Here is a 15207-nt window from a genome sequence, read left to right as displayed (position 1 = left end):
TATAAATGTTAAGTAACTCTCAGTAAAAGATGACTCTCCTTACCTCTACCCTCCATACCTCTACCCTCCATACCTCTACCCTCCATAGTCATGGCGATGTCAAATTTGTTTCTTTATGTTGGCAACCATAACAATCCAAAGACAAAAGTTGACGCAAGAACTGATTGGCTGTTGGCAGTACCGGAGGATTCAGTGTTGCATGTTTTAATGTGAATAGCGATCCCAAAAATTAGAGATTTACTTAATAATGATATATTTATTTGTGGCATTCAAAAAGTTAAAGCAGCCCACGAATGCAATAAAAATAGTAAGATCGAGAGGTAGTATTGGTACTATGTATTACCATTTAATTTTCACTAAAAATGGTAGTATAAACTTTTAGGACAAGTCAGATCGACTTGTCCTAAAAATTAAGCATTCTGGTATAGTCGTAAAAATGTAATAGGACCGTTTTGACATTTGTCATCGCGACGTAACTAGTTATGGAACCATAAGACTCTGTAATCGATACTCACGATAAAACAATTCAAGTTTGTATCAGTACTTGATAGATATTATTATGTATTGTAAAGTGTTCGTTCGTTCAAAGTATTCCTTTAACTTCACAACCAATACGCGTGACTGGCTGTTGATTAAACGTCCACTTTTCAACATGTTGAAACAGAGTTAGTACTATATAACAACAAACACAAAAATCGAGTCAAATCACTATGTTTAAATTAATGTCCAAAATAGAAGAGCCATAGTTAACGTAATAGTAAACAATATATATCAAACTTAAACGAGCGCACAGTCAACTTTACAAGATGAGGAACGAAAAACTGCGCAGTATACGCGGGGACGCTTCAGTCATGTGCCGCTTGGTCAGTTACAACATCTCAGCCTCATTATTTAGAACCCATTTTGAGAACCAAGCTCATTCTTTGCAGTAAAGATAACTACACAATATTTAATTTCGATATTCAGTAAAAAAATGGTTACAGCTCTAGTATAAAAAAAAAAAGACTGAGAACGTAACTGATTTCGGAACGTTTCGCAACAATTATAAATTGCATGCTACTATGAAGTAAGCGCAAAAAGAATACTCGCGATATATTCTTTCATATTATTTAACGTCCCAAAAAAATTTACGTATTTTTTAAAACACTGTATCTAATTGATTTTTATTTTTTTGTTTCTTTCAGTTTCGTTCCAAGTTACATTCTATGGTCTTGCACAAATGTCAAAACGGGCCTATTACATTTTTCCGACTATAATACTAATAGCCAGAACTCGCACACGAACTTATAGACGTGACGTCATTTGGTGCTTTATCTGTCAAGCGGGTCACTTAATGTATAAATAAAAATACGTTTTTCACATTATATGCTCATATATAATTGGATAAATACAATATTACAGCAATTCTTTGTTGCTGTCATTTTGGCTATTAGCAACGAAATAAATTGGCGGCTAAAAACAAGATGGCGGCTAGAGGAACTGAGGAAAATAAATAAATAATGTTATCAATCACTCACGCGTCAAGTTAAAGTTGAAATGACAATAAACACTATTGAAATTTTTTCTTATTTTTGTATAATATTATAATACTAGTTTTTTACTAATATACTAAAAGAAAGAAAAATAAAACTAAGAATTAACTTTAATATTTGTTATCTTTGCGTACATGAAATATATCAATGGCAACCTTTATTATATACATAAACATAAACAAACATATAAATGTCCTAAGCATAAATGAAACCACAAACAATTTTTTATAGTGTTGGCACAACTGCGACCTCTTATAAAATTGATATCGATTAAAACAAAAGCTGTTCGTACTGGAATCGATTACACTGACATAAGAAGCATGTCAAAGAGAATGCAAACACTACCGTTCTAAAATGGTATCCGAGCTGGCCTCCTGACCGTACCGTCCGCTTCTCCTACATTTTGTAGAATTAGTATTTGGCTTCCTTTTCGAAGAGATGTACCTAGTAAAACTTTTCTTTTTTTTTTTACTTAATGGGGCAGTTAACTTAGTAACATATTCAAAAAATGTCCTGGGAAGTCAATCCTACATTGTAATTATACCTTTATAAGCCACATTAAATTTATTTTTTTATTTGATTGCTACATGTAAAGGATGAGTAATAACTTAGGTTATTGCAATAATCATTATAATTTGGAGGTAACATCGAGTTCTTGCGCCTGCTCCATCTCCCTGCAGGGCTAGCGGGCGGGAGATAAAAATTATATCCCCTGACAAGGGATATAATAACATTGACATCCTGCTAAATCACTGGAATAGGAGAAGTTTACCCCCGATTATTAAAACACATTTATTATTTGGATATTATTTCCACTTGTGCGCTAGTGCTCTGAGAACTGATAAAGCTGTGGGAGAAAATAATTATATTTCGTTTCACCGGGAAGATAATTGTCTTCTGCCCAAGCTGGCCGTGCTGGAGACAATAAAGCTATCAGCTTAGAAGAATCAATTATTCATGTTGTTGCCAGGACCCAGAAGTTTATCAATTGCAAAACCAGAAAAAAAGAGTTAATCTCACTACGATTATAACAAAATTAATTATTTTAGCTTGATTTTAGCCACTCGTTTAATAAACCCAACCAATCAGAATTTTCTTAAACGACAACGAAAATTGAGAAAAAACTCGAAAAAACGTAGTGGGTATGACAGTTTTGTCAAACATTCACGTTTAAATCGATCTTTAATCATTATTCGGCAATCCAAAACTAATCTAATTTTATAGACCGTCTTGTTGATGTTGTTACAAAGTTTGTCATCGGTATCGATAAATGATATCGGCATCGATTCCTGATAATCGTAAAAAGCGGAAATGGTATCTTTTACCAACATAACAAATGAAACGGAATAATTATCAATTTTATTTCAGCTTGGTCAGTCCACTTTTAACTATCGAAGAGCAGTGAACATCGAGGAGAGGTCGTGGAGGAATTTACCATCTAGCCACCATCGCCGTTCGCCAATTACACCATGGCTGATACCGAAAAGGCGCCGCAGCCGCAGCCCCAACAGCAGCAGCAATCGGAGCAGCAACCACAACCCCAGCCAGCTAAGGCGGCTAAACAAAAGCAGATCATTGGTGAGTAACGCTACGCCATCTTGGTTTCCCGTGTCCCGGTGTTTCAAAAGCACATGGCACTTAAATGTTATTTGATGCTATTTACCAGTTTCTCTAGCGCTGAAATTGTAAACTCTTACTTTAATCGTAAGTTTAAAACTCGTCTGCAATTGACGTTGGTTTTCGAAGCGTCATTATCGATTTTTAGGACCCGGCTTCCCCGCGTCTTGTTTCATATAGCGATAGCCGATCAATAAACTGGCGAACTGTTTTTCATGATGATTACATGTTTATAAATGCGTCTACATATTAAGGTAACTTGAGAGTATTTTAAAAGTTATGTTACAGCATTCTAATCTTATAATCTAAATGCTCGCGCTTACTCATCACCTAATTTTTCTTTCCCCAATTATTGCAAAATCATTCTCATGACTTACCGCCATTTTGTATCCATAACTGACTAATGATGTGTGATAAATTTCCAAATACTACGATAATATAAGTAGGTAACGAAATATCTGTATTTATATTTTGTTAATGGCACATGATTAAATTGTTTATAAACAAAAGATGCATTAATATTAGTTCATTGATTACTTACAGTCTGTACAAAGCCATTTTCTTGAATCTTCCTAACATGTGCCTGCAATGTTGATTTTAACTAGATGGTTACCTACCACTGGTCCAGATGATCACCTCTAAGTTAACCGGTGACTCACCAGTTATCATAGAGGTGTGAAGAGCGTAAAATTATATGATGATTCTGGTTATTACAAACAACTGATGATATATAACCATTGGGCTTAAAGTATTAAATATTAGAGCAAAATCTTACTCCAGGTAGGTTTAGTTATTGTTTCTCCTTAGAAAATGCTAGTTGGATGAAAAGCAAAATGGAGCTGAATACAATAATAATACGTATAATATTAGTTCTCTAAAAACAATGCAATGATCTAGTTTTTTACGTAACTCTTATTGCAATAATTAGGTATCACTTTTTAGTCTCATTGCTTTACAAAAGGATTTCTTGTTAAGTTTACCTCAGTTCTTTCAATGCATTTTTTTCTATTCTTGCATTATGTCTGATGCTGAAATGAAACCTGTAAATCGATTACTTCACGTCCCAACAGTTGTATTTCAATAATTAGAAAATTAGAAAGTTATTTTAACTTAAATGTGATTTTTCATTATGACCAACTGACAAAGAAAAGCTGTGTTTTCTAATAAGGGGGCTCATAGACTGATTGCAGGATGTTACAGAATAAAATACTATCAATTACTATTTGCCGTTGTTTTACCTTGGTGGACTATTACTGCCAATGTAGTTTTGTTTAAATTTATTTAAATTTGTAAAGAACACATATAAGATTTTATTTTTAATATAAATTTACTGTAACTTATAGGTCTCTTTTAAAAAATTGTGTGTCTAAACTATTTTAAACAGTCTTATTAAGTTTATTTAAGAGTGGAAATACCAAAGTTGTTGAACTAAGAAATAATTTCTTTTTCAGCTGAAAAAGTTTCGGGCACTGTCAAATGGTTCAACGTCAAGAGTGGATATGGTTTCATCAACAGGTGATAATATCTTTTTATACTATTTTAATAAGGTGCCAAAATTCTATTTTATTCACCTGCATGATAAACATGAAAGATCTCACTATAACTCTAAATGCATCTAAAATTACCCCTGAAATGTTTATAACATTTGAGGGGTAATTTTACCAGAGAATATTATTTGTAGGTTTTCCTTTACAATGTGTTGATTCGTTGCCTTAGTGCTCAAAGCAACCAATATACTTTGATGATCAATCTCCTAATAAAAATGAAAAATTAAAATAAGTGACCAACCTTAAATCAATATTTAAATTATTAAAAATAGCTTAATAGTCTTTGTATTAAAGCTTTATATGTAAACTAGATAAAAAAACTTGCTACTGTAAAATTCTACCACTTCAACAAATAAGCACTAGACAATTTATGTAACATGTTTGTTTTTTGTGACCTCCACAGGAATGACACTAAGGAGGATGTCTTTGTACATCAAACTGCGATCGCCCGGAACAATCCGCGGAAGGCTGTGCGATCGGTCGGCGACGGCGAGGCTGTGGAGTTTGCCGTTGTGGCCGGCGAGAAAGGCTATGAAGCAGCCGGAGTAACCGGCCCCGACGGCGAGCCGGTCAAAGGCTCGCCCTACGCAGCCGACAAGCGTCGCGGTTTTCCGCGCCAGTTAGTAGACACAAATAGGTTTTCAGTTCATAAGCATGTAGCTAATGCGGATGCTGAGATTCTTGCTGTTGGCTCGCTTATTCATAATTTGATGTTGCTGATGAACATTTCTTAAGGAAACATTGTCCATAGGTGCACACAGTGATTGTTGATTTGTACTATTATGTCACATAAAAAAAAAGTACCATCAGAAGTGTTCACTAGCCACTCACACAATTGATGGGTGATAGGGACACAGTGATAAGACATTGAGTCCTTTTCACTAGAAAAGGAGCCCTGCAGAAAAACATGCCGGCAGGCATCATATCAATGTAGGCATCGCTTATTGAATTTAAAATGATCCCTATCTGGTAGGTTGGTTAATCAGTAAAATGATCAAAGATAACCACTGCCAGTTGGGTCAAAACTTGTTCCACTAATTGCTGAGGTACTTTTTTCGTGAATATTGTTGTTTTATTATTTGCATGATGAGTGATGATAGAGCCTTTAGTTAAAGCTTATGTTGAAGATAAAGAATAAAATATTATGTTTTATCTTTTCTTTCATTCATCCTTTACAATAACTTTTTAACACATGCACAACTTTTTAATATTCCTATTTGACCTAGTAAAAACTAGTCTCTCCACACAAATCATACATTGTGCGCAGACTTTTTAAATTACATACATTATTTTGGTATTATAATTAAATGCATGAAAACTGAATTCATAAATTCAATTTGCTGACTGAATTATTTACTTTATTATTTTGGTTACAAACATTTCTGTTTGCAGATTTATTCTAATTATAAAATCCTTATTTCATGAAACAATCATTGCTTACATTATTTTTTTTGCCCTTTTTATGTCCAGTTGGTACGATTTGTAATCGCCACTTTAAAAATTGTAAACAGAGCAGTAATGTTAGTATACTCTTTTACTATGAAATCTATTAGTTGTTTTTAAGTGGAACTATGATTTTTCAACCATATGTACGTATGCAGATACTACCCTCGGCAAGGAGCCGGACGTGGCGGCGAGGGGGCTCCACGCAGAGGTGGCATGGGACGGCGCGGGCCCCCGCCCACTCAAGGGGGCGCGCAGGGGGACGAGGGGCAAGATGGCGCAGGGGCACCACCGCAGCGGTAATTATTTTAAAATTTTGTAACATTTCAGTTATATACCCAATATATTTCCACACAATGCGGTAGTTCATTCATCAATCTTAACTGGCACTGCTGATATAATTGATGACTATGGCAATAGTTACTAATTTCTGTGCATATTATTTTACTTATATTTAAATTCCTTATTACAATACCCCCTTTGTTGCCAAATGTGCTAATCGAGGGTTCACGCTTGAATAATTGTATCCTTAAAAAAAACAGGATTTACTAGAATATAAAAAAATTCCTGTATTTCCTGTGTTCAACAGTCAGTTCAAGCTTTCTTCCTTTTAACAGTTTTATGGGCATATATACTATTTGGTTATAATTATAGGATTTTTTATTAACTAAACAGCTAGGAAAGCTTATTAACATTTTTACGAGTGGTTTCGAAATAGGCATCGCAGTAATTTTTTGTCCTTTTTGTTGTAATTTATTGCCCTACAACCCCTGTCGCCACCAAATCGGACTTCAGCAATCGATAGGTAGCTTAAAGATGTAAATCAGCCTTAGTAAAGAACTGGATATTGGTTGTTGTAGCTACTTCCGCCGTAACTTCCGTGGCGGAAGGCGCGGCGGTGGGCCGCGACCGCTGTACCGCGGCGGGTACCGGTACGTGCGCCCGCGCAGCAACCAACAAGGACAGCCCCCGCGGCAGAACGGCCAGGAAGGGGAGGCGCAGGGCTCGGCGGCCGCAGCCGCGGCGCCGGCGCCTGGCAAGGGCAAGGCGCACAGCAAGCCTGCGGTTCCGTGCAACGTTATCGAGGTCACCACCAACGAGAGCCAGGCATAGAGCGCCAGTGCGGCACGCCCCAGTAGTGCATGTTTATTCCAGCCGTGCCGCACACCATCAACACTGTCGTCTATCTATTCAACTAACGATTCGTGTGTTACGTTTCATTATGGCGATCTATGATCAGATCATTGTACACCATTTTATGTCTAGACATGTTAATGGGGATAACAAGAGTGGAACTGCATAGTATCATGGATCAGAGATGTGATATTTTTATTATTTTATAATAATGTGTTGTATTTTACCATAGGGCTGCTGAGCGGCGAGCGATAGTATCTAATGATATTTTACTATTTTAATGAGTATTATAGGTCGCCGCGAGCACTTGCCTCATTGAAATTGCGTGTTTTGATATTTAAAATGTTTTTGAAGGATTATTGGTATACTTGTAAAGAAAATTATAAAAATGTCCTCTAACTGAGATGTTGTGCAATTTTAAATTATAAAGTTTTACTTATTTATTGTATATGTGTCGAGATATGATATGCAGGTCCCGTGGCCCCAAATAATCTGATATTTTTAGGCATGCGGATTTATTTTTATCAACTTCTACAACTATTAAAGCTAGAAGCACAAGGTTAAGGTAACGATTTTAAATAATCATTTTTCTGTTATCTTAGTCTCGTGTAGGGCTAAAATTATGCATAATTTTCCGAAATTTTAGTACCTAGTGTTTTTAACTTTTGACAAATCCGGAAATAAACTTCTTTTTACCTGTGTGAAATTTATTTTATTCTTACCTTCAATCGTGTGAGGTTGGTACGGATAGGTTATTGGTAATTGTCACTGTCTGTATCAATTCGAGCGCGATAACCCCTAATTTCCCCCTATATGTTAAGGTGAGCATCAGGAAAGAATTTTTTCGAGTTAATAAAAAACAAAATCTGATTTGAACATTGAATAATCTTTCCTCCAACTGTACCTGTACTGTAACTTTTGATTATTGTTTAGAAAAGTGACGTTAGACAGCAGTGATTGCAAGATTTACGCCTGTCGCGAGATCCCTTACTGTGATGGCTGCATGCCTGCCGGCCTAGAAAGGAGTTGAAAAATATCGGCTGTTAGTATGTGATATACAGAGATGCCATATAATCCACGAGTGTTTTCAGTTCCATTTCTTTTATTATTTTATATTATGACATTAAATAAAGCTTGTGGTCACTTACGCGTTATTCCGTTATTCACCAAGTCACAACACCAGTGGCATGGCACAGTAGTGTGGTGTTCTTGTTCTTGAAGAAAAGTGATAATACTTTGCTGAAGAATAAGAGACCCATCTCGCTGCCGAGGCATGTTTTAAAGCTGTTTTTGAGAGTCATTACAAATCGTCCATCTCGTAGGTTTGACGACTTCCAGCCTCCCGAACAAGCCGGTTTCCGTAAGGGCTTTAGTACCATAGACCTATTCATACGCTGCGGCAGGTTATCAACTCTCGAGCACTGGTGGGCGCACAAGTGGAAATACTATCCTAATAAACGGGTAAACTTCTATCCCCTGTTCCAATCCTTTAACAGGTAGACACGTTAATTATATCCCCTGATATAATGTTTGACTCCTGCCTGTGCTAGCCCTGCTGAGATGCCGAACTGACTACCGGTATATCCAACTATTTTCTGTAGGAACAGAAACTAGAAAATAACGGGGTCCGGGGTCCAGCTCTTGAATGGATAAGGATTTATCTTCGAGATAGGAAGCAATCCGTCGAAATAAAAAAAAAAAACAATGAACTGGCTGAACTGAAACATTAATGACTATCCAGACGTAATTACTTACAAATGTATTCTATATGCAGATGACATTTCACTTATCTTGACATCTTAATATTACTAATGATGAAATTGACATCAATAATATCATTGTAAAAAATATAGAATGGCTTGGTAATAAAAATCTATTCATCAATGTATTAAAACTAAATATATACAATTTTCCAACTATAATAATTCCATAAAGACTAAATTAAATCTTATCTTATTATCAGAACCAAACAATTGAGGAAACAGACGAAGTTACTTTCCTAGGATTGATGTTAGACCAACACTGTAATTGGAATCACGTCGAAGTAGTACGTAACAAAAAAAATAAATGCGCATATCTTCTGAAAAAAATGTGATAAACTTCAACCCTAAACATTTCTTATACTACATACTATGGCTATGTTAATTCCGTTCTAAAGTATGGGATACTAATATGGGGAAATTCCAAGGATAAAATTGAGAGATAGCGTATTTATTGCTCAAAAATTCAACCCAGATCTCTTTAGGAACGTTACTGATTTATTTACAAGGCGCACTCGTAACAAAGAGATTAATGTATTTGACATACTGTAGTGCCATGTGTGTAAAAATATTTAATGCAATCCTAAAATCAATAGCCGTATTACCGTATTACATACATTGAAAAAGTGGCTATTTAGTAATGTATTTTATTCAATTGATGAATTTCTGAAATAGCCTCAGAACTAGATTGATTATATATAATTGACAAGATTTTGTATGTTGGGGTTGTCTGACCGGATATGTTGCTTGTTTTTTTTTTGTTAAGAGCATTTTATCACATATTCATACAAATAAATTCATTTCATTTGTAACTGTATGTCTGTATAACTGCCTCGTTTGTTACCTTTTCACGTCTAAACGGCTGCACGAATCTTAATGATATTTAGCAAAAAGATAGATTTTCTCGAGATGGACATAGGGATCTCTTGTCTCCAAAATAATCTTGAAGGGGATGGAAAGGAATTTTACAAAATAAATTATTTTTGAAAACTACAGTGAAGTTTTCTAAAAAAACAGCGGGGTAACAGACAGTTTTGCCCCCTTCAGCATGGCTAGCATGGCCAAGAGACAATTATCACGCGCGGGGAAAGGATATAAATTTATCTGCTCTCACAGTTTTATCCACTGACTGGGATATGATTAACGGCTAACTGCACGGCTAGAGACAGCAGGGTTAACACGGGCGTGAGAAAAAATTATATCCTGACAGGGGATATAATTAAAGTGTCCACCTGCTAAAGGCACGGGAGTCGGGAACATGGAACAGCAGAAGTTTACCCCCGTTTATTATTGGTGGCCTGAGAGTTGATAAATCTATGGGAGAAGATACTTTTTTATAATTTCCCCGGGGAGATAATGGTCACCTATCCATGCTAGCCGTGCTGATGTGGGGACAGATAGGAATAATCCGTGTAAAAAAAGTTTAAGTTGATTTCTTTAGTCCACAAAACTGAAATTCAGAACAAACGTTACTTTTTCGTTACGTTAGGTTTCGTTTTTGACAATAGGGGTAAAACAGGGGTGTAGATGTTAGAGACACCAAAATTCACATTTAGGTTGATAATTATATATAAATGGTCTAATAAGACAAGTATGTACGTACGTACAACAGACCAGAAGTGTGAAATGCGGAAACCGGCCTAGTAGAAAAAAGAAAAGCATATGGGATGAACGGATGCTTTGAAAAATCTGTTATATCATATATTCTGTTATACTTATATTGAAATAACTATGAACGCCAAAGTGTGTCTTTCTGTCTGTTTGTAGCCATCTACTGTTGGTATCACCCTGAGGTGCATATCAGATGCAATATTACAAACTTGAGCCTCTTTAGATTAGTCTGATTGTGACCACCAGATGTTTATCACTTATAGATTATGGAAATGATATTCAGGTACTGGATATACGGTATTATAGTCATCAGCGCTCTCCCCTTCACATAAATGAATTTATTGTACATTAACAGAAAATGAAGTAACTAATTTAAAATTAATGAACTAAACTAAGTTTTTAATTAAGGAACATGCATTAAGCGCGTCGCGTAAAAAATCGTGTTGGCATACATGAGTGTGTGTGTGTCTATGTGTAAGTATGTGTGTGTGTGTGTGCGTGTCTGTGTATCTGTCTGTGTTTGAGGTTTTATAAGGTTTACTTAAGAATAACAAGTAGGTACGTTTCTGTGTTATCGTAGGTAAATCGCCGCAAACACCTTTGAATAATGGATTTACATTGGTATGAATTTAAATTTGATATACTTATTGTGTGTTTTACAAATCCTATCATATTGTAAGCAGCCGAAAAAGCAGTAGAATGTATGAGAAAAAGCTGTTTCAGTTTAGGTATCATATATTTTGCATTCTTATTATAGTCTTTGTGAGACAAAAAATATTACTCTTTATAAACAAAAAGCTGATATTAACAATCGACTTACAAGAAACGGACATAAATTAGTTATACCTGCATATCGTTTGTGAAAGGTCCGCTTCTCTCCCCCTCCCTCACTCCTTTGTATACGCTTTTACAACATCATTCCTAAGGTAATTTTGGACCTACCAATTCATACATTTAAAAAATGTGTAAAAACACAACTAAAACAGCGAGGTTACTACATATTTGATGAATTTCTTAATGACAAGGTAGATTGGACTCCAGCTTCGCTCTCATCTCCCGCAATATAGAAAAATGATTGTAAATGTTTATGTTGGAAAAGAGAAACTACTTAGTTTCCTGCCGGCTCTTCTTAGTATCAGAATCTACGAGTCACTACAAACGTGTGCATATAAGGCATACTGGAAATAAATGAATTTTGACTTTTTAAATTTTTTGAATTTTATTTCTTTTAATTTCAGGGCAAATCAAGTCGGGAGCAATAGTTAGTTAAATAATCATATTTAACTAACCGTTGCTGGCGAGTTAAACCTTAAGTAACTTTTAGCATATGTTGCTGAGGTGTGTATGATGCTTCCGAGACGTCATGCCCTACAAATTGCTTAATTTCTGTAAGGGCTTAACCAAAACTGAGTACGAACAACGTTTCCCGTACAAAAGGATAGCACTACTTGACCTGCTTTATTTTAGAGGTTTGTGTAGGTACAACAGAATTGGCACAATTGACCTCATTACGAGGCCCGTGGTCCATCTGATTTATTTTGATTGAATAGCAGAAAGATGGTCAAAGGAAGTCAGACCTATTCATTTTAGGTTTGCAATTATTGTGCTTTGTAAAATTAATCTGTGCTGATATTGGAGCGAATCGTTTGCAAACGTATTTTTAGAGTATGCGTGTAGTGTAGCGTATAAAAATATATAAAACAAACAAACAAAAAAATCCTCTTTATATTATGAGTATAGATCCACACAGATGTGTCTTGCAGAAGACAAAGTAATCTGGTACTTCTACAAAATAACAGCTGAGTAATCCAATAAAGTTTTTTAGTAGGCATTAGAGTTAATTAGTGCCTCAAAATATAAGCCCAAGTGCCATCTTTACCATGGGTGCCCATTGATCGCTACCCTGATCTAAAAGAACCGTAACATGCGATTATTCGGATCATCGTTATTATTAACTCATTAATGGCTCACTGAAGGGCAAAGATGTCCTGTAAAAGTCTTATTCTGTTCCGGTCAGGGTAAGGCTGTAGACCACCACGCTGATCAAGTGCGGATTAATAGACCTCTTGCGCCCTTGAGAACATATCGAGAACTCTAAGGCATGCAGGTTGCCTCATGATGTTTTCCCTCGTGAAGCAAGTACTAGTAATTAATACGCACACAACTCCAAGAAGTTAGCGGTGCGGGTATCGAACTCGCTCCCCTCCATAGGTAAAGCCGAAGCCTCATCCTCGGCTTAATATTATTACCATACTAAGTGTTTGGCAGTAATATTAAACCCGGAAAACGTACCTGGTGAGATTAGGCAAGGGCTAGTTTGCAGTGGCATAAAAAATAAACAAGAATACTTAATTGGTACCTATATATTGCTGTTTAGTTCAGGGGTCCCAAGGTGCTGGAATAACGACCTCGAACCTGTAAACGCAGCGTTAGTTGACCCCTGACGAGTTGCAGGGATGACATCAAACGAGCCGCAGGAACTTTATACAAAACACCTATTTCCAGCAGTGGTCGTCCATTGGTTGACGTGATGATGAGGTAGGTACCTACTTACATTATTTTAATGAAAATGTGTGCGATTTCGAAGTGAAGGTAAATAAATTACAAATAATCAATAACTTAAATATCACGAGCGAACTGTTTATATAAAAGTAATAAACGAATATGTCATGTCAAAGGTACCTACATAATCCTTTTTTTTTTGGAACCAATACTATGAGGCCTTTCATTTCATACGAGACTTGTTGTATTCATCTTATTTGTTTTAACCCCTGACGATTGAAACAACTGGGTGTTATGAGTTTTCCGTGTCTGTGTTTGTGTGTATCTGTCTGTGGCATCGTAGCTCCCGCAAGATCAGGGGTCAATTTCTCCCATTGCAACCTCTGTTTATGGCTTCGGCTTGCCTTTTTAGGAAACCTTTCGAGCAGCGTAACTGTCAAAGTTTAAGTAAGAATTTAAATATAACATGATTTAAAAGTGAAGGATATCATCATGAGGATAACTGCTTGCCTGCGAGTTACCTATAATGTCCTCAAGGGGATGTGAAGTCTACCAATCCGTACTTGCCTATCGTGGCTTACTGGCTAAACTCATTCTGTGAGGAGACTCGTACACTGTAATTGCCAGTTATGGGTAGATGATCACGATGATCCGTACCTGGGATGGACAGGCAATAGAATGATCCTACGAAGTAATTTTCATTATGAGGCAAACCCTAAAAGCCCTGGAAATCAGTTCAAAAACAGAAACAGCAGCATCCTGAAAAAAAAACGAATATTAGTGGGTTAAAAAATAAACTCGCGCAAACGTAGGTAGGTAGTTATCAAGTGCCTCACTGTTAAGTGAATGACGTAGTCGCTCGCCATCTGAAGGAAAGTCCTTTTAAGCATCGGCATTGTGATGCGAACTGTTAAATCCGGATTGATTTCGTTGCGACAAGTCGTCGGTGGCGCGTGATTGCGTGAGTGGATAAAAGCGATTTGTTTAAAGTTTAATCTCCGTTGCCGCGATCGCAGGCCGCAATAATTTCACGGTGGATGAACGTGAGTATTTGCATATATTATCACTGTATGCGAATATCAGCAACTAACTGTGCCCGCGTATATTATTTGCGTGTATTCGTTAATTTTGAATTTCGATGGTTATTGTTATGAGGTAGATGGTCCTGTTTATTTCCTAGTACATTCAAATGTCACCCATTAAATATTATCCGAAATCGCAATTCCCGTACATAATTGCCAATTTAGTTTTCTTCCTATTTTCAGATGTTTCTTTCTGTTTTTCCTAATTTCTTTCTGTTCTGAACCAATATAATGGCGAAAAAAACATCATCATTAAAACATCGAGCGAGCCGTAACATGGCAATTTATTTATTCAAATATAGAAGATAGATACTTTTATAATAGGTACATGGATATAAAAGAACAAAATTTTGTGCTTTGCGATTTTCAAGCGACTTTCAAGAGGAGATAAATTTTTGACAATAATATTCCATATCTCCGCCAATTTTCAATAATTTTCTTTTTCGTTTTAAAGGCAGTGCTGTGTAGTTCATCGCATATTAAATTAGTGAAGATTTAATTAAGTTAATAAGAGATGGTTCTTTGAACTCCTCATTTTCATTTAAATAGGTACATTTATATTTTATGCAAATGTTACTCCATAGTTCCGTCAGTCTATCTGCTTAAATTTCAATGATGCTTTCTTTAATTTTAAAAGCTTTGCTTCAATTTAGTTAGTCCAATAATAAGTTTGTCAAGATCTGATGAAGTTATTCAGGAGAAGTATTTTCACATTATATCCCATAAATATTTTGGCAGTATAGAAGTAGATGATTAGATTCCAATTTACTATTAACTTATAAAGATCTTCAGATGAGGAGGGGATTCCTCATCTGATAACTGCAAACTGCTGTCTGGAGTCAGTCCGGTCGTTTCGCTACAAGGATTTATTGATACTACTGGGTACAACGCCCGTAGTTAGTTTTTAAATCCTTTTACGAAAATTATTTCATCCGAAATCCAAAAAACTTTAAAATAAACTTAAAATTTTATATTAAGC

The 15207-nt window shown here is 35.9% G+C and overlaps 2 protein-coding genes across 2 annotated transcripts in view; both read left to right on the top strand.

Moving 5' to 3' along the window:
• Positions 1–2895: 2895 nt before the first annotated feature.
• LOC120636239 (Y-box factor homolog) lies at positions 2896–7979 on the top strand. The gene is made up of 5 exons (XM_039907616.1): positions 2896–3110; positions 4601–4664; positions 5100–5315; positions 6298–6438; positions 7000–7979. The coding sequence occupies exons 1-5, from the start codon at positions 3002–3004 to the stop codon at positions 7250–7252; spliced, it is 783 nt and encodes a 260-aa protein (XP_039763550.1). The 5' UTR covers positions 2896–3001; the 3' UTR covers positions 7253–7979.
• A 6028-nt stretch (positions 7980–14007) lies between these two features.
• LOC120636265 (facilitated trehalose transporter Tret1-like) overlaps positions 14008–15207 on the top strand; it is a 44448-nt gene continuing 43248 nt past the window's right edge. The window contains exon 1 of the mRNA XM_039907669.1: positions 14008–14189. Coding sequence (XP_039763603.1) covers positions 14184–14189 — 6 coding nt within the window. The 5' untranslated portion in view covers positions 14008–14183. The remainder of the gene's footprint in view (positions 14190–15207) is intronic.

The sequence above is a fragment of the Pararge aegeria genome, chromosome Z (genome assembly GCF_905163445.1).
Source record: "Pararge aegeria chromosome Z, ilParAegt1.1, whole genome shotgun sequence".
Taxonomy (NCBI): domain Eukaryota; kingdom Metazoa; phylum Arthropoda; class Insecta; order Lepidoptera; family Nymphalidae; genus Pararge; species Pararge aegeria.
The sequence above is the reverse complement of the archived record's forward strand: the minus strand, read 5'-3'. Positions and strand labels throughout refer to the sequence as shown.

Excerpts from the sequence above, each read along its gene's own strand:
- LOC120636239 (XM_039907616.1), top strand. The coding sequence starts at position 3,002 with ATGGCTGATACCGAAAAGGCGCCGCAGCCGCAGCCCCAACAGCAGCAG. Across the intron at positions 3,111-4,600 it reads TAAACAAAAGCAGATCATTG|CTGAAAAAGTTTCGGGCACT; the intron begins GTGAGTAACGCT and ends TTTCTTTTTCAG. Across the intron at positions 6,439-6,999 it reads GCAGGGGCACCACCGCAGCG|CTACTTCCGCCGTAACTTCC; the intron begins GTAATTATTTTA and ends TGGTTGTTGTAG.